This window comes from Eurypyga helias, unplaced genomic scaffold, assembly GCF_000690775.1.
Source record: "Eurypyga helias isolate BGI_N326 unplaced genomic scaffold, ASM69077v1 scaffold14720, whole genome shotgun sequence".
NCBI classification, from domain to species: domain Eukaryota; kingdom Metazoa; phylum Chordata; class Aves; order Eurypygiformes; family Eurypygidae; genus Eurypyga; species Eurypyga helias.
In genome coordinates, this window is record NW_010225289.1 from 14833 (window position 1) to 39537 (window position 24705).

Below are 24705 nucleotides of genomic sequence, written 5' to 3' on the forward strand. Positions count from 1 at the left end.
AAGGCATCATTCAGTAAGTAAGCGTATTCCATAGAAGTAGTGTACAGATACTCAAGTCTTTTTATTACTTGTTACACAACTCGTAACTAATACGCTTCTCTCTCGCCTTAACCATGTTCTTGAGGATTCAGAAATAACCAAATAAATGACAAACTTTAGGTAACTGTGTGCGTGTGTCCTTCAGGTGAGCTGAGCCAGGCTTGTTGGGTGGAGGTCCGTTCCAAACAGGAAGATAGGAGACAGCCTAAACCAGCTCTCTGATCCAGCTACCGCCTACAATGTTGAAATGTTTCGGCAGGGTCGATCTGGGATGCCGCAGACAAGGTTTGCCATGCTCCTGCCCGTTCTATGGGACATACTGTGTGGTTGCAAACTGCTTGCAGCTTGCTGGGTGTATGGGGCTGGTTGGGGTGGAGTTCACTTTTTTCCTAGTAACTGAGAGTCGTGCCTAAGCTGTGAGAAAATGATTTTAAATCATTAAGTGATAAATGTGTTTTCTGTGGCTGAGCAGTGCTTGCACACTGTCAAGGTCTCTTCTGCTTCTCACGCTGGCCCCTGCACCCTGGGGGTGGCCAAGAGGGACCAGCCAAGAGGGGCCACAGCTGGGTCTGTGCCTGAACTAGCTGAAGAAAAATTCCCTGCCACTTGCCATCGTGCTCAGCAGTAACTTAGGGGGAGTCTTTCTAACGTTCCAAAGTAGTTCTTGCTTGGAGGCTGGCTGGGCATCGGTCGGCTGGGGCCTGTGATTGCCTTTGCATCACAGTGTTGCACATTTTTTTTTTCTCTTCCCTTAGTTTATGCATCACAGTTTTTCACATTTTTTTTTTTTCTCTTCCCTTAGTTTACTGTTGTTACTGCAACCCACAATTCCCCTAGCCGGTGCCCTTCTGCTTCTCTTACCCGTTCTGCTGTGAGGTGGGTGAGGGAGAAACCGTGGGGGCTCAGCTGCTGGCTGGGGTCAACCCATCACAATAGGCCACAGGCTTGCTCAGCTGAGACTTGACTTATAAAGCAAAGTGATTTGAGGTTAAATACAAGTTCGGGCAAGTGATTTCCTTTTTATTTTCTCTGTCCTCAGTTCCAGCTACACAGTCTAGGATTACTGAACTTCGTTCTTCCTCAGTAGTGGGCAGGAGCCCAAAAGCCAAAGCAATTACAGTTTAAGATGGGTATTACTTGTGGTAAGGTGGGTGTAGGGTGTCAGTTCAGCTATTCTTTCAGAATTAACTTGGATCCAGAATTGGTCTGGGGATGGTGAAATAATACTTCAGAAGATGACTACAGAGCTCACCAAAAAAAGCAAACAGCTCACAGCTTGGCGCTCTGCACTAGTCTCACGTGCAAGAGTCTCACTTATTGATAAGTGGAGCTAGTTTGTAGGAGAAGCAAAGATGGGAACTTCCGTGGTGGATCTGAGCTGCAGCCTAGGAGTACTGCTAAAGTTAACCCTGTAAGCTCGGCACTGACTGGCAGGAGTCTGTCTTGTAGCTTCCTGTGCCTCAGATGAATTTCTCAGTTGCAGTAACAAAACCCCTGTGCTACTCCAGGCTCCAGTGGCAACCACCTTAATCCCTGGAGCCACTTACCTGGGAGCGTTTGGTTACTCAGTGATGTGCCTCTGGAACCACTGTGGCAGCACTCGGCGGCGGTAAGGGGTGACTCCGTGTAGCGCTGGCGTGATGCAGGCTGTGGGCACAGGACCTGCGGCCTGCAGCGCTCATCTCTCCGAGCTCCTGGGCAAGCGGGTTCACTCAGCCAGAACATCCCTGGAGCCCCAGACAGTGTTACTGAAATGCTGATCTCTGCCTGGGAGCAGGTGATCAAGCAGGAGCCAGTTCTGCACCTGCTCAAGCTCTTAAAACCCATGATTTAAGTAAACCTATTACTGTGGGGTCTGGTCACCTAAACCTCACAGCTCCACCCAAAACTTCAAGTAAACCTCTGTGAGCATGTTCCTCCAACCTCTTTTTTGCCTTGGAAGAACACTCCACTCTACTCCAGCTCCCAGGTAGCTGTAGCTGCACGGGAGATCCATTGGAAATAGGTGGAACTTCAGTACAAGTACCTGGTGTTTTCCTTTTAGCTGTGGCAGGTAGCAACCACAAGTGAAAGAACTAATCAAAACACTCCTGTTTTCAAGCAGAAAAGCTCTGATGGGTAAGATAGGGTTAAATGTATGTATATATGCAGGTAAATGTAAAGCTGGAAGAACATACAGGTCTCTGTTTGCAGGCATCTACCCCACCAACCACCCAGCACACATAGTAGTGGGGTTATTGATTTCCCCTCCCCTGCACTGAAGAGCTGAGGGTGCTGTAACAAGGAAGCAGCTGGCCAAGGGCAGGGTGTTGTGGGTGTGCTCTGCGGTGGAAGGCAACCCTCAGTGTGCCTTGGAGCTCTAGTTGCTTAGCTCAGTAGTAGGCACTCCTGGTGCCAAAGGCTGACAGCTGGGGCCCTCTTACCCAGATCTGTGCATGAGAAAAGAGGTGCAGAGGGGTGCAGGTTCCTGCTCAGGCAGTGTTTTTGCAACTGTCAAGCATGTCAGGTTACAACTTGGGTTGTGGAGGTGCGTCTGAGCAGGACACGGAAGGAGGATGCGCCAGGAGGTGAAACAAGTTATGCCTATGCTTTGTGGGCCAGGGATTAACACAGTGGGGTGGGGTAAATGAGCAGTGATGGGCACGCTTCAAACAACACAACAAAAGCTTTAACCACAATTCAGAAATTCCCAAAGCCAGTTCCAGGCAAGTGTAGAATGTGCTTTTCCTCTCTTTCTCTGCACACAGACATATTTGGGAAATAGAGATAACAAAGAGGGCAGACTGCTGCGAGACTGATGACAGCAGGCACACACAGTATGGCTCCGTCTTCTGCTACGTGTGCCTTCACCACACACTCACTAATTCCATAAAAATTCAGGTATTTGCTAAGCCAGGTGGGAAATGCAGCTGAAAGCCCAGTTTGCTTTAACACCACACCATTAAATAAGATAGATAAAAATAAGTTCAAAGTCCAACATAACAAAAATATCAGGGGTTTGACAAAAGAGCCCTTAACCATGAACCAGCTGTTTCACAAGGCTAAAGAGGGGGAGCTGTGCTCAAAGCAGGTGTTGGTTACATGTCGGGACTATTTCAAGTCTTTGCCTTGCAAAGTCCTTGCAGGAAATCGTGTCTGTGATCCCTACAGAGAAAGTAAGCCTAGTGCCACACTGCTTTGCCCCTGGGTCAAGGCAACAAGGGATTTGGATAAACTCAGGAGCTGCAGCAGTTTTAAAGCATCTTTAACTTGCACCTCAAAGATGATGGCGGTTGGAAGAGGTCAAGAACACCAAACAGAACGTGAAGATGCTGATAGAAGGGAAGGATAGCAACAGAAGTGATAACGTCAGCAGTAGCACAGCACCAGACTTACTTGAGGCACATTATTAGGGGAAGATTTGTGTCGACACATTACATGTACGTGTAACTGCTCGCTATTGGGCACCAGCTTTACGCCTGCCTTCCTTTCAGGCTAATACATGTGTGCTGGTTTTCAGTAGGAAAAAGCAATGCAGAATATGTTCTTATTCTTCTCTCTGCCTTGCAAACAGCCCCATTTGGAGGCTGGGTAGCAGACTGGAGTGACCTCAGTGCTCACAGCAGTGTTTGCTGTGGTCGTGTCTGGCCGCAGGAGGGGTACGCACACTGTCACGAGACACAGGTTGCAAGCATCCTTAACGGCTTCTTAAGCACGCAAACGCTGCTGCTTTGTAAGCAGTTCAAACTGCAAGCTACCGTGCTTTCTACTTAAATCAAACAATGACTGCAAGTTCAGAGATTTTTAATTACAGAAAAATAGTTTAATTTCATCTCCGATATGATTTAGACAAGCACTTTCTGTATGACAGTCCATGAAAAACGAATGCCTACACTAAGGAAGTTCAGAGCTCTCAGTGAAGTCACCGTAACACAGAGAGTCGTAGGTGAGCAAAGCTTCCGATCTGGCTGAGCTTCCGCAGCCATCATTGCACACAGTTAAGTTCCTTTAAAAGGTTTGGTTTAAAATGCAGAGTTCATTCAACTGTCTGGAGGGAAAGGCACTTCTTAGTACTGCAATTTCCAGAACATGATTTGTTTGTCTTCCCCTCCTGTAATAACACTGTTGCACTGTTCGTTCATCCACATGGACATTACAGCACCTGGGGAAAAACAAAACAAACCAAAAAAAAAAAAAAGGCAAAAAACCAACCCAACTAGTAAATCCAGATGCAAACTGGGACTCGAGACGACAGAGCAGATCTTGTCAGGAGAGTTTAGGGTCATCTGACCACGAGTGCTCAGCAGATGCTGGGAGGAACTGTAGCAGGCTCCCAGGTGGCTGGTCACGCGACATTCCCTCAGCTAACCTGGGGTACTAGCGGGACAGCGGCTGTTGTGGTGTAGAAAGCAGACGGCACACTGGCAACAGGATCCATGGGGATAAGGGAAGGAGGTTCGTCTAGGAAGTAAGATTTTTCCACTCTGCCATTTGGACCTCTCCTACTGAAGGTGTATTCCCATCTCCTGGCATAGGCCTAGAGGCTCACTAGTGAGGATTCAACGAGCTATGGAATGATACGCACAAATCCGTACAGGTCGAGTTCCAGAGGACAAGCTTACAGTGGGGAAGTCTGAAATAACTCTGCAGCCTTAAAACCCAGACTGAGTAAAACTGAGAGAGTTTTTCTCCTTCCTGATTGCTAACGTACTGCAGACTACACGGATGCATTTAAGAAGCCTATAAACCCCCAGCCAAACCCCCCAGTTTCTCTAGTGAAGGTCACTTAATTTTTTTGGTAGCCTCGCGGCTGAAGAGACTTTGACAAAGTCTGCAGCACAGCCTGCGCTGCACCCCAGGAGGACTGCCAGCTAGAAAACCCTTGGCCTTTGGGACGTCGCGTGACCTGCAAAAATCCAAAGTCGTTTACCTTTGGTCAGGAGTGTTAGCGGCAAGATTCCTCCGCTGTTACTAAGCTTCCTAGGAGGCTGACGCGGACCTAGTTCTAGTTCTGGTGTTCCAGACTGCACTAGCGTCGAGAACAGCCCGCTGACCGAGCAGGTGGCCCTCAAACCTCCCAGCACTAACGGAGCTGGAAGGCAGAAATCTTCCCTTCAGCTTGAGAAGAGGACTCGTTCAGGCATACCTGTATGTCCTTTGATTCTTTCAATAACTTTTCTTCCAAGAAGGTCCCAAATCAGCAATTCACCAGACTGACTTCCCGATAAGATGGTATTTCCATCCCATCTGAAGCACCTGCAAGGAAGTCCGAAATCAGCTCACCTCAAGCTTTTGTATAATGCGAGCCAAAATATTTCTAAACTGAAAACAAAGGTACAAAACCAAAGGAAACTCTACCCTTTAACACAACCTTTCTGGAAAAGTTATTCCCAAATAATTTTAAAGGGCCATGACCCTAACTCGCTTCTCTGACTGCCCTAGACCCAGCCAAACCTTCCCCTGGCAGAAGGATGAAGCGTGTTCCCATAACAGAAGAGGAGCCAGTCAGGTGTACGTGGGGATGGTCCCCAAGAGAACTCTTAATAAGCCACCACTTTCACTTCTGCCACTTCGTGTTCCCAAAACGAATCACCCGAAGGGCAGAGAGGACTTTCAGGGAAATAACTGAAGAAAAAAAATAGCTGAGTAAGCATTCCATCTTACCTCATAAACCATATAGGACTGTATGTATTTTGTTTTGTGAAAGAAAAGTGACCACTCTAATTATAATACCCAATCTTTTCTTAGGTTATCAAAACAAAAAAGGAAGCATTGAAAAAAAAAAAAAATAAAAGCAAGATTATTGACAGAAATGATTCAAGTTAATAGAACTCTCAACTTGTTAGGGATTTCAGTAGCTCAGCTGCTGGAAGAGCTGCTTACCTACAGCTCTCTTTTATGGAAGATTAAGCTGCTGTTGAAAAAATGCGAGTTATTTACTTAAATACTTGCTTGGTTTTGTGCCAGCTCGGAAAGCTTAACCACGATGCACACAGCGTGCCAGAACGTCAGCCTTTGCTCCTTAAAGAGCGACTCAGTAAGGCACAGTTGCCGGCATGACTGCCCCTTCCGTCCCACCATCACCGACCGCTGCGCGCCTCCACGGCTCACTCGCTCGGCCCGGCACTATCGCCACGGGTACGTCCTCAGAATTACCTCTGTGGCTCTTCGGTGGTTACGGAAGAGATCAGCATCCCCGTCTGCACATCTGTGACTTTGAAGGAGCAGTCTTCTCCTGCGCTGAGTAGGTGTCTGCTGTCTGTGCGGTAGAAAACAAAGCCAACAACAACAACAGCGCAGCGTGCGTAGCCGTGCGGTTCTGAACCGAAGCGGCCTGCGGTACGGCACACCGGATGGGGCGCTGCCTGACCCGCTTACGCAGGCATTCGGTTAAGTCTCTGCGCAAGGATACACAGAACTGGTTCAGTCTAGGCCTCTGGGCTGCAGTCCAGTACGGCCTTGTGCGCAGTTCATAAATTCTTTCCAATGGAGATGCATGTCAATCCAACACATCTCACCATCACCCTTAAGCAGTAATTCCAAACAAGGGTAAAATACATGGTATCGGGAATAAGATTCCCTCCGACATTCCCAACACCGCATATTAAAAACTGGAATCCAACGTACCAGGACTAAAAGCGGCGTCAAACACAGTCCCAGAATGACATGGCAGCTGGTGCAGCACTGTCGCTGTAGTAACGTCCCAAACACTGATGGTACCCTCCCTGGTTCCAGATGCGAGTAGAGTGTTGGCAGCATTAAGGTCAATCGTGTTTACCTGGGAAGTTAGGCATCCCATGATTTTCCTATGCTTTCACTTTTTCACACAAAAAGCAAAAAGTTAGGCATCCCATGATTTTCCTTTCACTTTTTCACACAAAAAGCAAGCCCATTATCCTTAAGATGACATTTTCTTTACAAAAAGCTTTTACATTTAATTCTGCAACACCTTTATAAGTACAATCATTAAAAATCCTACCTGCAAAAACGACATTTCTTTTTAATTTGTGGAATCAGAAATGCAAATTGACCTTTCAGACTACTTTTAGTACCCACACTCTCCACCTAAACGCAAGACTTCCCTTAAAGGTAAAATTCTTCTTTACTTTTAAAGACCTTCCTGGTCAGGAGTTGTTTCCTGTTCTCTTGGGTGCAGTTCTTAAACGTTACCAGAACGGTGTCATGATTTGTTTATGATGTGACCTGTTAGAAAACTATCACAAAGCTTTTAAAAACACAGTAACTCTAAATATCCTACTGGAGTGACATTAGATGCTGTAAACAAAAGCATGCTGTTACACATTTATGAGTCACTGCACACAGCGTGTTTATATATTTACAGTGAAATTCAGTCGTGTATTTTATAGGGCGGTAAACAACTCCAAGTCTTTCATCTGCTTGCCTTTGGCAAAGATACATTATGAAGAAGCTTAACAATGAGACTTGAAAAAATATTAGTCTGTTTTCAAAAAAAAAAAAAAGAAAAAAAGAAGGAAGTAGTTCACAAAAAACCCCAGAATCCCCCCTGGAACTTTGGGCATTCAAGCTGAGCAAGACAAATTGAGAAGCCTCTATTTATACTGCTGCTTCAGTCCCCAGGAATGGACCTTTCAACCCGGGAAAGCGGAGGATGTGGGCACAGGACACACCTCGGACAAAAAAAAAACAACAAACACAAAATGAAACAAAAAACCCTACGCAGACACTTCCTAAAGTAACACAGCCCCCTGCTCCAGTTCTGGTGTTCCACCACTAGGCCCTGACGTTGATTTTAATAAGCCATTCCTCTTCATATTCTGAGAGACACTCTGCCCACGTACTTACACTGACATCGTGTTCCAGCTCCGCGAGCAGCTCAAAGTGGTGTTTTTTATTGCTCGAGGTCTCGCCAGGAACGCAGCGCCACACCTGCAACACAGACGTTTCAGTTTGCTCAAGGACGCCTTCGCGTAAGCGGACGAGCCTCTTCGGCCCACTCCGAGGCGGGCAGCGGGCGTTAGCTGCGGGCCTTGCCCACGCGGCACAACGCAGCCACCAACGGCCCCCGCGCTTGCTTGCCCTGAGCGGAGCCGCACACCACGCTGACCGCAGGCAGCCTGCGGAGCCTGCCTCGCTACGGCTGGACCCCTGCTCGGGACGTACACACGAACCGCTTTGGGAACGTCATTCCTGCCTCTAACTTCCAAAGTATCTTTCCACCTAACCACAGGCATGCTCTTTAGGTTAGCAACGTCCTGGTCCACCTCGCTGAAGAACATAAGCTGCAGAAAACATCAATATTTCAGAAGCCTATTTCACTCAGAATTGGCAGCCAAGGTCACGAAACGTTCCAGTTCCTCCAACAAATTAAATGGGAAGAGGGGTTTGGAGGCAAACTAATGAATGAAATATCTTACAGGCAACACTTCAGCTTTGAAACAGAGTTGAGAGAAAGCGGAATGAAGATGTAAGCTGACTGTGCCAGCAGCCGGGTTACTGCTCTAGTGCGAGAGGTGCATCCACTCCCAGGCCTTTGCCTGGCTGCACGTTAACAGGCGCCCGCTGTCAGCAGTTCCTGAAGCGTAACAAACCTTCACAGTGGAATCCCAAGACGCAGAGTACAAACGCTCATCGCGCCAACAGATCTTGCTGACGGCGTCATCGTGCCCCATTAAGACGTCTTGCTGTCTTCCGAAGGCAATTGAGTAAAAATATCTAAACAGGGAAAGGTTGCAAAAGCGTTACATCTTCAGAAAACTTCAGTGCTTTTTTTTTCTAAATAGATGAAAGTAACTTTGCTTCTACAGTTAAAACTTCTACAGTTTTTAACAGGAAATCTACCGGGTGGGGGGGAAAAAGTAGAAACATGGACACGGGTTTTAACAGTGCATTTCTGTGTCATTCTCTGAACCCACAAACACAACGGCCGAGGACTCAGTGTAATTCAGTAACATCAACGGGAGGTAAATACACACATATGATTGTCCCACGAGGAACTTATGACAGTGGTATCTCCTGGTAAGATTAAACAAGATGACAAAGCCTGCAAGAAAAAAGAAAAAAAGTAGTGTTCAATTTCTTACCCCAGATCAAACAGTAAATTAAAATGCTTCTTGTTCCCTAAAAGCATTTTAATCTTCGATACAAACAACACACAGGTGTGATACGGACACCAATGAAGAAAAACACTATCGGTTGGCCACCGAACAGCAAGACGACTGAATTCCTGGGGAATATAAAGGCAGCACCGAAGTTCAGAAACACATGCAGAAGTGATGGATCTCCTTTTTCAAAATGCCAGTATTTCAAGGACATGGTATGCAACTGCTCACTCAGGAGAAACCGGGTCAGCTCTTCACCTTGTAAGCTACTGCCAATTCCAGATGGAACCAGCTGACAGGAACTAAAAAGAAAGGGTTGCTTTGATGTTTGTTCTCTGCAGCAGCTACTTACCAGCTCAGTTTTTCCCACTAACAAATGTGACTATCTAATTCCTACTATTTTCAACCAGAAACATTCTCTACAGATGGCTGCTTAGTCACTTGGCCGTCACTGGAAGCAGCAAGAAACAAAAAAAACAACCAAAAACCCAAAACCAAAACAAAAACAGCCCTGTGCTTCTACGAGCATCATTACTGGTCATGCAGATCTGTTCCAAAAACACCCAGTAAGCTACTGGGCTGTAACGGGACTTCTGTTGCAGCAGTGCTAGAAGCAGATCAGCACTAAAGCTAGAGAGGAAAAGAAAAAAAAAAAAAAGAGGATGCAAGGCCTCCTCACGGAGGCCTGACTTCCAGCCTAGGAGTCAGCACAAACTCTCAGCCTAGGAGTCAGCACGGAACTCGTCTCTTACAGTGCCAAGACACTCCTAAGCCTGCCTTGGCTAAAGCACTAGGAACCCAGACACACCTGCTGGCGTGTGCCGTGGAAAGCCTCTGGGTCTCGGCTCCTGCAGCATAGCTGGGGCCCTGCTGGGGCATGCTGTGGCTTCTGTCTGGGCAACCTATTTGCCTTTCATCCCCCTTAGAGATGAGGGTTCAGAGAAGGCTGATACATCCTGTGTCTTACCTCAGTAAAGGACTCTGACTGTGACAACTGGGAGTAAATCTCTACCACCCAGGTCTGGCCAGTGCTCAAGCACAGGAAATCAGACACAGAATCTCCTTCCAAGTTGTGTTTTAGAAGCAAAGAAAAATTTTGTTCAGAGGTTGGAGATCACTGCCCTCTGAGTAAGGACAGCTCAAATTCAACCAGCATAGATTCTGCTCCCTGTGTTTGGTTTTCCTTTGCCAGCTGACTCGCAGCCTTCAAACACTCGGGAGCAGTAAGGTGATGCTGGATGTGAGCACATGGGTGGAATTTAAGCGTTGTGATTCTGGTCGCAGCGGCAGTTCAGGGAGACTCCTCTGCTCATGCTGTTTTGTCTACGGCAAGCCCTTCCCTTGACAGCAGGGCAGCTCAAAACAGAGCTAGCACAGGAATGCAATCATGCAACGCTCCCTTCCCATGTTTGCAGAATATGCTCTGTCTCCCTGGAAGCCTGACAGAGTCTCAATTCACTCTCCTAAATTATTCACACACCATACAATGGAGTCGCGAGGGGGAGAAAAGAGGCCTTGATGTAGGCTAAGAGCCATTTCCCAGTAGCTTTCAGAAGATTCCCAATGATCTCGTTTGTATTTTGACAGCAACGTACCATGTTTGAAAAGGACACACTTCTCTGGATTGTTTTTGATTCTCTGGAAAACATCTTCAAAGTTGAATCTGGGGATAATGGACAAAATAGAAGATAAAAGGACTGGTTTGTATTATAGATGTGAGTAATTTTGCTCCTGTAAGAATATTCAAATATCCTACTATGAAAAGCAGGTATAGGTTTCTCATAGCCTTTAATCAACTCTCTATAAAGCTTGTGACTTGAGCCTGGAACGAGCCTGTTTTGCACGTTACAGATAGGGTTTGGTGGGCAAGGGAGAGTCCAAGAGAACTCTGGTATCTAAAGGGAGAAATGACCACCTTCCCAAGCCTGGACATAGATAACACGGAAATCCTTGAGTCAAAGTGATCTAAAACTTAACACATTCATGTACTTCAGCTATTTAACTTAATTTCTGTAACAGGTGACTTGCAAAGGTGACAATCCAAAAGCCAAACAGAAGCAGTCTTCACATACAAAAACTGAAATTCCCTCCAACAGTGAGAAGGAACCGAGCATGAATGAAAACAAGAATCTTATTTGGCAGCAGATTAGGGCTGCTCCTTTCATGACTGTAAATAAAACAGAACCCAGTGATTGCAGAAATATCCCATTTAATGTGGCCTTCATTTTGCTCCCAGTAAAGATATTCGTGGGATTCAATCTTAACTACATTTCAGCGTTTCATGCTATTTTTTGTTCACAAAACATTAACCTGCATTGACACAGCAGGTTCTGGTAAATACTTCTGCAGTAATACTCACCCTGGGATGTAGTGAAAACAGAAGACCCATTGCAAGTGACTGCTATTCCAGTAATTGCCCTGTTTAATACAAGTAAGCTTAGAGGTGATTTCATAGGTTTTGAAACTTAACCACCTGTAAATACTGTAAATTGACTACAGCTGAAATTTGTTATTGGATCTCTGTAACAGCTGACAGTCAAGGAGATTAAAAACCACTACAGTGGTGAGTTATATACCTAGAGACAAAAAATATACCTTGATACAGTATGTGAAACACCAGTACAGGTTCCCCATATTGTTCTGCAAGAACTTCATCCTCGTCCGAAAGGACATGCCCACATGAGAGGAGAAATAATTTCACATTCAGTCTTTCCAGTCTGGGATTAGCTACAGAGAGTTGGGAACTTGCCTACAAGCAGATACCGAGTACCTCAAGTGTCAGGAGTCAGAACTTGCATGCCTTTTCTCCTCAAATTTGACTGTAGTCTAGAAATTTAGACATATACTTATGTCAAGGCATTAGTTATTAGGAACCACAGAGCACTCTGCACTGCCAAAATTCTTTAAGACAGACCTGCTTCTATTTGTTTCCTCAGCAGTCTTCAGGAAAGAAAAAAAAAAAAATCAGAAGCTGAAATTCAAGTCTCTTTTCAGGGTCAGGATTTCTCTAACCCTAACAGTCTGGTAAAAGACTATTTTGCACCACAAATATTACCTTGTTTGCTGGACAAGAGGATGTTCCTTTTCTAGACTGGGTTAGAGTCACCAAGAAAGAAGTTGTACTCAAGGTAGTAAGAAATCCTCTGACTACTCCAGCCATCAGGAAAAGGGATGGAGCCAGTGGAAAAATCTGCTCTTCTAAATACAGGTGCTGACTCTTGGCTCCCTTGGAATCTATCAAGGTACCTGGATGAACTGCAAACCTGTAGCTGGAGACTTAGCAAACTGCTCACACAGCAGCAGCTCAAGGCATACAGTAGTTTAACCTTTCAAATCAAAAGGGATGAAGAAGTTCGGTCTCCCGGGTTATAAACAGACAAACTGAAGTCCCCATCTGGCTGCTGCTATCACCGTTTTAGACAAGGGTACTTAATATCTGCTTCAGGTACTAAAATGGTCATGAAATTAGCTCTAGATCTGTATAAGGAGCAGCAACAAAAAGTCAAGCTTACAAATTACATTTTTGGACTGATAACCCATCATACGCTCAACTCCTCTTGTGTAATCAAATCCATGAGCTGTCTCAAAGGAAAGTGTTTACCTTAAACCCTAATCTATCCCTAATCTATCACTCAGCTTGACACACAGACATCCCCACCCCCCATCCAATGGAGCAATTTTGACAGTGAGAAGAAGAGACTAGTACCTACTCTTTGTGAATTTTGTATTGCTCATCTAATTTTAGTTTGGAAATATTGTTCCAAGCAAGTGTTATACTTTCTTCTGTCAAGTCTTCAAATGATTCTTCGTTTGGAGAAACTGCAAGAAAATGCCACAGTAAGGTTTCAGCACAAACAGAAAATTAAAAGATAGTTTTCAAATAAATAGGTAACTGAAGTTGCAAACATAAATATGAAAGTACAGAAATCACGCAGAGCTCCAGGAATAAGAATTTTTGGCTAATGCAGGGTATGACACGATCACTGACTTTTTTCCAAATCTTTTCCTCAGTGCCTAGGTTTACACAGTCAAAACCACTATTTTTCTCCCTAAACCAGGGCTTTTAAAACTGGAGACTTTACAGAATACACTTCCAAAATGAAAAAAAAACCCAAAACCAAAAAAAAAAACCAACAACCCACGCCACAAAAAAAAAAAAACCACCCACACACCACACCAAAAAAAACCCAAACCAAACTAAACCCCAAAACCTTTTCTGTGGAGATTATTTGGTGTTCCAGGGAGATGTCATGCACTTTCCAAATGGAAGAGTACCAGGAAAGCCATCTACTGCTACAACATAGCATGTTATTTTACTGTTCTATTGCATTCTGCTAGGAAGGCCACAACTTTTTTCACTGCACTGTTACAAAACCAAAGGGATAAAAAAACTGCAACAAGACTGAGACAATTAGGTACCAATTACTAGAAAAAAGGCCAAACCCAAGAGGAACAGTTGATCTGTCAGTTCACGACTTAGGCAGCATACCCCCATCTCTATTTAACACACGTGAACATTCTCATCACCACATGCAACTTTCAAAGCCGCTTTTGCCATCTGGACACTACAGGTTGTCACGCTACATGGCTCTCACCTTCACTGTTCTGCTTAAAAGTGAAAGCCATCAAAAGGCGAGTTGGACCCAACAGAGAAAAACCTTTCCATGCAGAAAAACCTGCGCTGAAGATTCAGTCCAGTTTATAGCAGACCACAACACATACGACAAGGACTAGAGCATCTTAGGTTCAGAAAAATAGGTCTAAGTTCCACGCTAAACAGCAGCCTGTGGTGGCATTACACTTCTTTTTCTTGAATAAAGTTATTCAATCAATACTGTCCCTACAGTAGGCAGGGAAAATTCATTTCTTTACAGACTTTTCATTCAAGTCATGGAATGGGAAAAATATTTGGATCCTTAATTTAAATTCTTAGGGTTTATTTAGACCAAGACAGTCAATCACCCCAAAGCCATCCCTGTTCAAAAACTGAACAAATTTTTACATCTTCTAGAATCCCTGCAGATACGATGCTGCTGTCATAGCCGCTTGATTCTCAAGTGCCATGGAAGGCCAGGGATGATCCCACAATTTCAAAAGCAGAGGCTGGAACAGGCCCAGAGGAAACTACTGGTACAGAAGACAAGAATGCAGGAAAACACTTGTATTTTCAAATTTGAAGCTAGTTTTGCCAGTTTTTCTTTAACAGTTAGTTCATGAATTTGAGTTGGCTTACAGGGAAGGCAGCAGAGAGAGTTGTATAATGAGATCCTGTGGGAGAGAGCTACACAACTTCTCAAAATTACAAATGCGTTACACTGACAGTGTTATCTGTTACACATTTACCTGTGGACTCAGCTAGGGAAACACTGTGACTGGATGTTCGAGACAAGCTTTTCAACTTCGGCATTATCCTGCGGGGGTGAGGAATTGTAAACAGCTGTTTCGGTGTCTGTCCGAACTCCAGGATCTGTGTCAGCAGAGCCACTTTTTCATTGGGGTCCATAATACTTTACAAAAACAAGATACTTAATTAAGTCAAGTGGGCAAGTACTTCTATTTCTCCCCTCTCCTGAAAGCTTGTGCAGTTACTACAGCACCACAGGCCATCAGAAATTCTTACAGAACGGATTTACCACAGATGTAATGGACAGCCATATGGTACCTTCATAATTTTGTTTATGTATGATGACAGTATGTTCATCAATTAAAAATAAAAGCCATTTCACAAAAGCCAGACTGAAGAAATGTTCAAGTACCAATTTTTCAAGGCATGCTAAAAATGACAACCTGATGCTGGTTCTCTGCATATTTGGGACAACGAAATGGGAAGAGCTACACCATCCACGGACAGAGCACTTTTACAGCCAGCACAGAGCCTGGAGGGATACTGAGAAATATAGCTAACCGCTTTAACAAAAACATTCTGATACTTGTTAATTACCTGTTTAAATCCACTCCTCCTTCATAAGTTAACGGGTGAAACACTGGGGGAGAAAACAAACAAACAAACAAAAAAAGGCAGTTTACCTGTATAAAGTAGATCTACATGGCTTATTTTCTTTGTCTTTCACACCTACTATAAAACAAGCTGTATTTTTTACTTAACTTGGTTATATTTAAGCAACTAGCCAATTTTATCAGGCTACAGAGTTTGAGATCATGTGGTTTAATCCTGGGTTTCTTACTTGAAAAACAGTTTAGGATTTCTAAGAGACCCAGAGAAAGTTTCAGAAGAAATCAGTCCTTCTATAACAGAAGGATGACTTAACTAAGCTTCATTAAATACCCGTGCCCGCTCCCACCAGTAGAGAAAAAAAAAAAGCCCAGTTGTATAATCAGGCATTACAGCTATACAGTTATTTACCATTCTTGCCTAATTAAGACCTCTTTTTTGTTTGTTTGTCATTTCCATAAGGTGTATATTTACCATTGTGAGCTGCAACTGCTTCGCTTCCTTTCTGCTTGTAGCCAAATATTATGTCAATCCATTCATGAAGATGTTCTGATACATACTGACTTTCTAAAGCCTCTTGGCTCTTCTGAAGAAAGTCATCAGGACCTGGCAAGAGAAAGGTTAATTAAAGGTGAAGATATCCCATTCACTATTGGCATCCACCTCTGTTCCTCTTCCGTCCTGAAGAAGTAACCAAACAACAAGTCCCCAACCACAACACTCCACAGCAAACCTCAAATTTGCCGTAAAAATTAAATGCAACTATCAATTATGTCAATGTTTGAAAGCAAAAATTCCCTCAGAAGAAAACATAATGGGCATTTGAGAAAAGAACCACCGTCCCAGGATTATAATCTGGAATTAATTAATAATACAATAAGTTTGAATATTTTTACCTGATGCCCAAGGGGGAAGCTCTACATCTTCAACCATCTTTCCACCCTGCCTTTCTCCCAAGTCCAATTTCAAGCTGTTTACTAGAAAACTAGAATCATTTTCATAAAATTCTGGAATCAACTGGAAGAAAAGAAAAAAATTGAAGTTTTGAGATTATTTTAGCTTTGATCACTTCAGTAGAATACAGTCAGTAAAAACAAAGTTTTTGAAAAAGTCTAATTGTAAACTATCACTATATTAAACTCCTTTAGCAAAGAAACGTTACTTAACAGCACCCACTGTTTGACAGTGAATCATTCCCAATGTATTCTACAAGTTATGGTTTCTATAAGGCTCAAAAAACTAAGATAAAACTTCTATAGTTAAACCTCTCCAGCTGTACTGTTGTAATACAGCCAAATCCTTATGAGATTCCAGCAGATGACACACAAAATTACATCTTTTCAGCCTTAATCCACTCTAGTAATTCCTACTTATTCCACTAAAATATTCACCATGACGCTTCTGTTAAACGAAACAGACACCGACAAGCAGTCGTGGAATTATAAGGAAGGAAGCAGTTAAAAACGTTGAAGGATTCATATAATGCAGTCAACAGCCTTAGAAACCTGCACACAACTAGAAATGACAAAACGAAAAAACAACCCAATACCCCTACCCCAAAACTCTCAAATCAACAGCAGACATCTGAGAACAGACATCTCAGCACAGATCCCAAAGACTTGGATCATGTTCCAGGTATTTACCTCTTTGAAATCTGTTGCACCATCCAAACAGTTTTTCCAGGTTTCTGCAAGACTAGATAACACATATTAACCACATATCTGTTAAAAACCATTATTTTTTACAGCTATTCACTCCCTTGATGCCTATTTGAGCACAAACCCAAGCTACTTAGAGAAAAAATGTAAACAAACCTGTTGAACATTCTGTCAGCATGATCAAACTTTCCATTCTGCAGACACAGCATGTATTCGGGAGCTAAGGAGGAAGAAAAAGAGTCATCAGCTCGCTCCAAACCTTGTCCACGTCGGAAGTAACTGTCTGCTCAAAGACCATGTAAAAGCTGCCTTACCAACTCGAACGAGATAAAACAAAACATAACCCGGAGAGGAGTAATGGCTCCCATACATGAACTTTGGCTCTGGCATTTCCTGGTAACGTGTCTGCAATGTAAGAAGAGAGACCGAGCTCCATTTAAAATCCACACTCCTGCTGGGCTTCAACAGCGAGCACATACACACTGTTTTTAAGACAGAGATTAGGACCATCCTCAATATTTTTTTTTTTCCTAATAATAAAACCAACTAAGTTATAAAAGTCATACAGCTTTAATCAGATTAGTAAATCAATAAGGCAAAAAAGTTAAAATAACTTCTCATCCAGAGTTATCAGGTTTTTTCCCCTCTTACGCTTTCACTCTTAACTGTGGTGACTCAGCTTCAAAGATGTATGAACAAATACTTCCTTTTCATCCTCCACATTGTTTAATGAGAGTATGGAAGAACAAACTGACAATTCAATCTGGAAGATGCCCTCCTGTCTGAAGGTCTTATGTGTTATCTCTAAAACCTATCATAACCTAAATAAAATTACTTTTACTGCACTAAGTACAAGGCAGCTAGCAGTTTGAGGAAACAGCCACGTCTTCGAAAGCAAAATTATTTACTGTTATTGAAAACGTAACACTGATTACGTTCCTGAGGAGAAGGACTTGGGGGTACTGGTGGATGAAAAGCTGAACATGAGCCGGCAGTGTGTGCTGGCAGCCCAGAAAGCCAACTGTATCCTGGGCTGTATGCAGAGAAGTGTGGCCAGCAGGTCGAGGGAGGGGATTCTGCCCCTGTACTCTGCTCTGGTGAGACCCCACCTGGAGTGCTGCGTCCAGCTGTGGAGCCCTCAACAAAAGAAGGATATCAACCATTTGGAATGAGTCCAGAGGAGGCCACGAAGATGCTCACCGGGCTGGAGCACCTCTCCTATGGGGACAGGCTGAGAGAGTTGGGATTGTTCAGCCTGGAGAAGAGAAGGCTCTGGGGAGACCTTATAGCCCCTTCCAGTACCTGAAGGGGCTACAAGGAAGCTGGGGGGGGACTTTTTACAAGGGCCTGTAGTGACAGGACAAGGGGTAATGGGTTTAAATTGAAAGTGGGGAGGTTTAGATTAGATATCAGGAAGAAATTCTTCCCGGAGAGGGTGGTGAGGCACTGGAACAGGTTGCCCAGAGAAGCTGTGGATGCCCCATCCCTGGAAGTGTTCAAGGCCAGGCTGGATGAGGCTCTGAGCAACCTGGTCTAGTGGAAGGTGTCCCTGCCCATGGCAGGGGGCTTGGAACTAGATGGTCGTTAAGGGCCCTTCCAACCCAAACCAATCTATGACTCTTACCCTCCACAACGTTAGGATGCTTCATGATTTTGAACTATTTAAATGTTTTTGTCAACATAATGCAGTTAGTCTGGCAATAGTTTGTTTTTGTTTTGGGGTTGTTTTATTTATTCTTAGTGAAGCACTAGTTAAAAAAAAGGTACCAAAGCATTAAATACAGTTATGTTTTGTAAATGATTTCTGAATAATGAACTTGGCATAGGAGACAATGATTTTATATAAAGAATTGAAAGTCAGGAAACTGAGGACATTCTAAGACTGTAACTATGTGCTTGACTGCTTATGAAAAGAAAGCCTGACTACTTTGAAAAATGGAAAAAGTTTGTGCATCATTATCTGCATGTGGAAATTTCAAGTAGGTTCTCTGATCTCCCTGGATTCAGATTTCCCTCCTTTGAAGTATTCTCCCACAAATTCTCCAGTTTTCTTAAATGGAAGTACTTAAGGTTTCTACTACTTTGTCTTGATTCATAGGCGTGTTTTACATTATGCATATCAAAACACTGGTCTAAGTTTTATATTTCAAAATATGCTTATGGCATCTCAGTGCCTGCCATACAAATGCAGTTACAATAGCTAAACGGATCTGGGGATTTTATTTTAGAAGTGACATAAAACACTTAAAAGCATATATGTATGAATAGGTAGTGACAGAAAGGAAGAGATTCATATCACTTTATTTTCAGCTTGACTTCATCAGTACTGATGTTGTCAGTACTAATTTAAAAGCTGTATTTTTTATAGGTAAGTTGGCTTCTGATGATGTTCATAGTTATTTTTTGATAACTACGTAATTCCCAAAGCTTGCTTGATAAAGCTCCCTTTCTTGCCAATATGAACAAGGCCCAAAATGTGCAGCACATAAATGCCAGGATATACATACCAATAATCTGTCCAGCCTTTCCTTATTCAGGGCACCAACTGGTTTACTAAGGTCACGGAATGTTTCAGGCTTTGTCAGATCTAAAAAACCCAAACATAGTTAAATGCATTGTTTCTACTAGACAGGGATATATTCTGATCAGTATTTAAAAAAACAAACAACTCCCACCCCAAATTACAAAAGAAAAAAACAACACAGACCCCTTCCAGTAATTTTCTGCTCGCTACCTATACAAACATAAAAGTCTTGCTGTAAATGGCTACTCATCTCCTTCCTTCCCAGTCGGCTGCACCTCAAACCTCTGGCTTGAGAACCAGTAGTTAATGTACGCGACTGCTAGTGCAACTAACATCACCTCGTCAATGCAGATCCTACTACCTGAGGCACAAAACCAGCTAGTATCTTCTTTCTACTCATTCACTACTCTGTCACACTACAGTTAAGCCCCACCAAACAATCAGACTGGAGTGGCCGAGCCAGTGCTGAAGAATACCATGAGATTCCCCTACTCTGCTCCTTGGAGAGAGACAGAATCCTTCAAAGGACAAGCTTCCACCACATATTGCACAAAGACCCTTGATTCAGGCACAAGCCTTGCTGGCCTCTTCTTTTAACCTGCAATGCGAAGAACTGTAAAAGAACACCTGGACTCTATACATTTCAACGCACCCAGCTTGACCCATGAAAGGCAGTTTTGCTGGTTCTTTTATATTGACTGGAATCACAGAAAACGTTTCAACGCTCAGGACCACAGATTTTCAGTGACCAAGCAGAGGCTTGCTGCATACTCCATATGCGATGAGTGAAATATTTAACAGAAGAAGGTGAGGTATTTTGTCCACTAAACATCAGAGTATGGGTAAGTGCACAGGAAAACACCCAAGATCACTAATGGTGGGTGGACCATGATGGACCATGAACTTTATGAAGTAAACCCCCCCTGCCCTCAACACATTTCAGGTTGGACATGATACACTAACATGCCTTTTTGTACACACATACCTAATACTGAACTAGAGTAGTCCGCTATGATCCATGGAAATACAGGGTACTGGGAGAGATCGTTGCAGCTCCTGTCAGCCAGATTGTTGAGATGAAGAAGATACTGGTAGTTTGACAGATGACCTCGCTGCCATTGCAACATATAACTTTCAGCTGTATGTTCTGTTATATGATTTTCTAAAATAATACAAAACATTAAGAGTTCTGAAGACTGGAGTTCCACCCCCAAATCACACAGTGATTAACATTACACAAGCTGCTATGAAATAATTAAGAGCAAAGCTATTTAAAAGAGCAGGTCGGAATTAAACAGTAACTTTCAATAGCTACTATACTTTAGGCTTTTTTTTTTTTTTTAAAGATCTGTTCAGAGAGGCCTACATTGCATTCAACAAAAAAAATCATGCAGGAGTGTTGAAACCAAACATGGGAACAACGGATGCGAAAGAACTTGATGATTTACGGAGGTATAGGAAAATATTTGCAGACCATGAACAACTCTCTTGGCAATCAGACAACTTGTAAGATTTCAAATTTCTAGAGACAATGAAAAAAAAAAAGAAATCTATTTTCCTACTGGACAACTAAGGATGCCCACTAACAACGACTTGTGGAAAGAAGTCCTATATGTATGTAAATAGTTTCAGAACCAATGAAACAGAGAAATTAGAGGAAGGTAAAATTTGACCACCACTCAAGAAAGTAAGAATTATGCACCTGGAACTTCGTTTGAAGCATTAGGCAGGGGCTACAGAAATTCAAAAAACTTCCCTACTCCATAGATGTAATACAAAGGTGTGCTGCTGGACAACAAAATGACCTGGGAGTATGCCTTTCATTCTGTCCCTCCACCTTAAAATGAAATTCTTCTTAGCTTAGTCTGTCCTCTGTGTAGCAGGTTTATCAAGAAAAATGGGGGGGGAGGGGGAGGCTGGCAGGAGTTGTGAGTTTCTTTTCTTTGTTTGGTGGGGTTTTTTTTTTATTTGTTCCTTCCATCGATTCAGTTTACAGCACCTTGGCAAGTGTCTGAAATGGCAGAATTGGAGGACCATAACCATGACGTGATGGCAAGAAACTGTCCATTCAGCCTCCTCATCAAGTATTCACACTTGAAACCGCATCTTTGCCATACAAAGCAGTATATGGCACACTTCTGCATGCTTGTTTTACTGGATCTGTCTCACAGGCTGCTCTTCCTTCTACTGAAAAGTCTTTAAATACCTTTTACAACCATTTGCTGGTGAAGGCTACAAGACAAAAGTTGAAGAATTAGGACTTCTATGGAACATCAAATTATTAAAATGTTATCACTGTAATTATTAACTAGAAGGAAAGGAATTCAGATTAGCATGTTAGCATTTTAGCTCAGCATAGGCTGGAAAAACAGTATTCCCTTCCCATTAGTACCTGAAATTCTACAAGTAAAAAATATTAGCACTTTCAAGGAGAGGATCTTCCGCTGTCAGAGACAGCTACTGAGGTGCTACAAACACCTTTAAAGAAAGGGCTCACCCGTTCTTTATTTCTAAGCTCCAACAACATCTTCATCTACACCTTGAAATTTCACCTTTGAAAGTTATCCAGACAATAAAGTGTGAAGCAGGGTAACAGCATGTAGTTATTTCAGTAACAGAGAAAACCATGTCAGAATCTATTTCCTTTTCAAAAGGAAAATCTAAAAGACTAAAGTGATTCTTGGCAGAAGTGATCGCTCCTTTGTGGCCTTTCCACTTGAAGCAGGGAAAATGTCAACTGATATTTAAGCAAATTCATTAAAACAGAACTAGAACTCTGGTACGATAAAAAGACAGTACCAAATTTACATAAACATTCTCAACATTGCCAGTAAATGTGAGTTTCAGTGTTTCAGCTGTAGTAGTATTACCAAGAAAATATTAGCTTTTTCCCCCCCTCATTTTTTCCAGCACACACTCTAGCCTTTTAGAAAGTTGCTGCTCATGATCTGCAAGAGATAAGTAAAATTTTCTCGGGATTAATGCATAGAAGATTTAATATAAAGGAAAAACTTCACTGTTTCAGCATGGTAACTTCCATCGACCGCTGCTAAGACTGAAGAAAGTTTAGGTATTTGTGTGTGTACAGGAACTTTCTCAATAGGAGTTTTACTTGGACTTAACTGGGGTAAAGAGGGGATGGACCCCACAGGTCAGTCTATACTTTCAGCAAAACACAGTGTAGCTGAGTGGATCTTATTTTTACTCCTTGCTTTGAAGATTTAAAGATGAAGTGTTTCATGGGGTTTTTCTTGTTTCATTTGTTTGGTTTTGGGTTGGGGTTTGGTTTGGTTTTTTTTGAGGGGGTGGGGTGGTGTTAAGTGACAGTGCATATCAACAGAATTAGTTGTACATTAATAATGCTATCTCAACATTCATACCCAGCTCTTCAAACACAAACAGAATATACGCAAATTTGCAACATTCATTCTGAACTTTCCTTACTTCTATCAAAAATTTTTAGGGCTGGTAGACCAGTTTATTCTTCTCATTCTTCCCATAAATCAAGAGAGCAAAACCCAGACAAATTTCCCCTCACAAGGTACTATGGAATATCTTAATAAATAAATACTGCAAACCTATATATGTTGCGATAAGGAAATAGAGCTCATCTCGATCTTGACAGCTGTAGAATTTCAAGTAGATGTCAGAACACAGATCATCTTCTGTGCAAAATACTTCGAGTCCCTTACAAGTTAAAAGAGGGGAAAAGTAAATAAGAGCAATTACTGACAAGCTGTAACGTTCATTTTTTTTTTTAACAGAATATTCCAGTTACTAATATCTAAAACATCAGACTCTAAACTGGGTAGCAGTTTTGCCCAAAGTCTAACACTTCATCTTTCCTATTTCTAATCATAAAAGCATTCAGTTTACACCCAACTGAGCAAATAGCTCCATAGCTGTGCATAGATTGGCTCTGTCTGGATTGATTAAGCACAGGTAATATACTCTTTTGTCCCAAGTGAATGAAGTGAGGCAAAGGGTTAAACATCCATTTAGCTTAAATGTGTTTTGAGACCAAAATTTTGTTCAAGATTGAAATTTCAGGGCAAACACTGAAAGCATACAACTGAGGTTCCACTGCAGCATGTACAGCGTGTTCCTCAGTCACGTACAGCGGGACTCATCACTCCACATTAGCCTCAATCTGAACCAGTGATCAAGCTCCCTCCACAAATCAATCCAAAGAGAAAACACCGTGAGAGAGCGATTCATTCTATCCCAAGATAGGTGTTTCAGTAACATGGAATAATTGCTTCCTGGAGGTACTACTTCCTCCCTTCCCCTACACTGACTGCTTATGAAAGAAATCTTTCGTCCTTGACAGGGTTCACTCTTCCCTGCTTCATCTTTTTGACAACACAGGGAAGTAACACACTTCAAAACCAGAAAGGATCTTTGAGTGCTGTTCAATAATTAACCCTGAGTTTTAAAAAACATGTAGTTTTCACCTAATGATGAATGCAGTTTCAGCTGGTCATTTTAAGAAACTCTCTATGCAGCAAGACATTAGAATATATATATATATATTTGAGCTTACTAGTGGCATTAGGCCGTGTCGTCTTTTATAGATGCGACGCACATTTTGCAGTGTTATTTGTACTACTGGTTTCTGCGGGGGGCAAGGGAGGGGGGAAGAAAAGATGGAGAAGAAGCTGTAAGTTCTTCTACATTAACCTCTCCAGTCAATCTGAAGTTTCTCTTGACAAGAGATACTAGCAATATGAAAACAACATCCATCCATGTCATTTTAGCAGTGGAACAGTGATGCAAAGCAGTTAATGTTAAAAAGATGAAGCTTGTCTTTGCTGTTGGTGCACATCCGGGTAGAAAAGCAGTTTAAGGATAAATAAAGGATAGTGTATTATCCCCAGAGTATCAGCCAGTTATAATAATCATGCAAGAAAGGAGCAGGACACAATAAACGGTATTAAAACAGGAAAGCCAGTGGAATGCTGGGCAAACTGTTTGCCAATGGTGCCACCTGATGGACAGAAACTGAATGGCAGTTTGTCAGCTTCAGCTGTGAGACGCGTTCTCACCCTCTGGACATACTTTTAGTGTATTAGAGGCTTGCTAAAACTATCGCTGCTAGTTCTGTGTCAAAGCTGCAGAGCAGTAATCCCTCTGCTACATGCACTCAGTTTTCCTCTAGAGAAAGAAATAATCAGTTTAATAGAAAACCTAGCTAAGACCTTCCAGTATAGACTAAACATGCATAAAGCTCTCACTAGGTGGGAGCAGCACCACAGGGAAAGATTAAGAAATTTATCTTAAACGAAAAGTTACAAAAAGTAATCTTTAAATATTAATAGAGAATGAGCAAAGGACATTTTGTGCTTTGTCAGTAAGAGCTCAGCTTTAAGCAAGTCAGCACAGAATAAAGCCTCAGAAGTAGAGATACACTGAATGCAACAGAGCAGCACAGAGCAAAAGAAAAACTAAGGAACTTCTGATTACAACTGAAAG

The 24705-nt window shown here is 42.6% G+C and overlaps 1 protein-coding gene across 1 annotated transcript in view; it reads right to left on the reverse strand.

Moving 5' to 3' along the window:
• Positions 1-3840: 3840 nt before the first annotated feature.
• NSMAF (neutral sphingomyelinase (N-SMase) activation associated factor) overlaps positions 3841-24705 on the reverse strand; it is a 31111-nt gene continuing 10246 nt past the window's right edge. Inside the window, exons 11-31 of the mRNA XM_010149042.1 lie at positions 23777-23848; positions 22812-22920; positions 20219-20395; positions 19217-19296; positions 17024-17114; positions 16866-16929; positions 16695-16746; positions 15948-16068; positions 15526-15657; positions 15040-15082; positions 14442-14605; positions 12809-12917; positions 11458-11516; positions 10694-10761; positions 8973-9040; positions 8589-8712; positions 7843-7926; positions 6646-6796; positions 6175-6277; positions 5165-5274; positions 3841-4180 (exon numbers count right to left, since the gene is read on the reverse strand). Of these exons, the coding sequence (XP_010147344.1) occupies positions 4086-4180; positions 5165-5274; positions 6175-6277; positions 6646-6796; positions 7843-7926; positions 8589-8712; positions 8973-9040; positions 10694-10761; positions 11458-11516; positions 12809-12917; positions 14442-14605; positions 15040-15082; positions 15526-15657; positions 15948-16068; positions 16695-16746; positions 16866-16929; positions 17024-17114; positions 19217-19296; positions 20219-20395; positions 22812-22920; positions 23777-23848 (2076 nt within the window). The 3' untranslated portion in view covers positions 3841-4085. The remainder of the gene's footprint in view (positions 4181-5164; positions 5275-6174; positions 6278-6645; positions 6797-7842; positions 7927-8588; positions 8713-8972; positions 9041-10693; positions 10762-11457; positions 11517-12808; positions 12918-14441; positions 14606-15039; positions 15083-15525; positions 15658-15947; positions 16069-16694; positions 16747-16865; positions 16930-17023; positions 17115-19216; positions 19297-20218; positions 20396-22811; positions 22921-23776; positions 23849-24705) is intronic.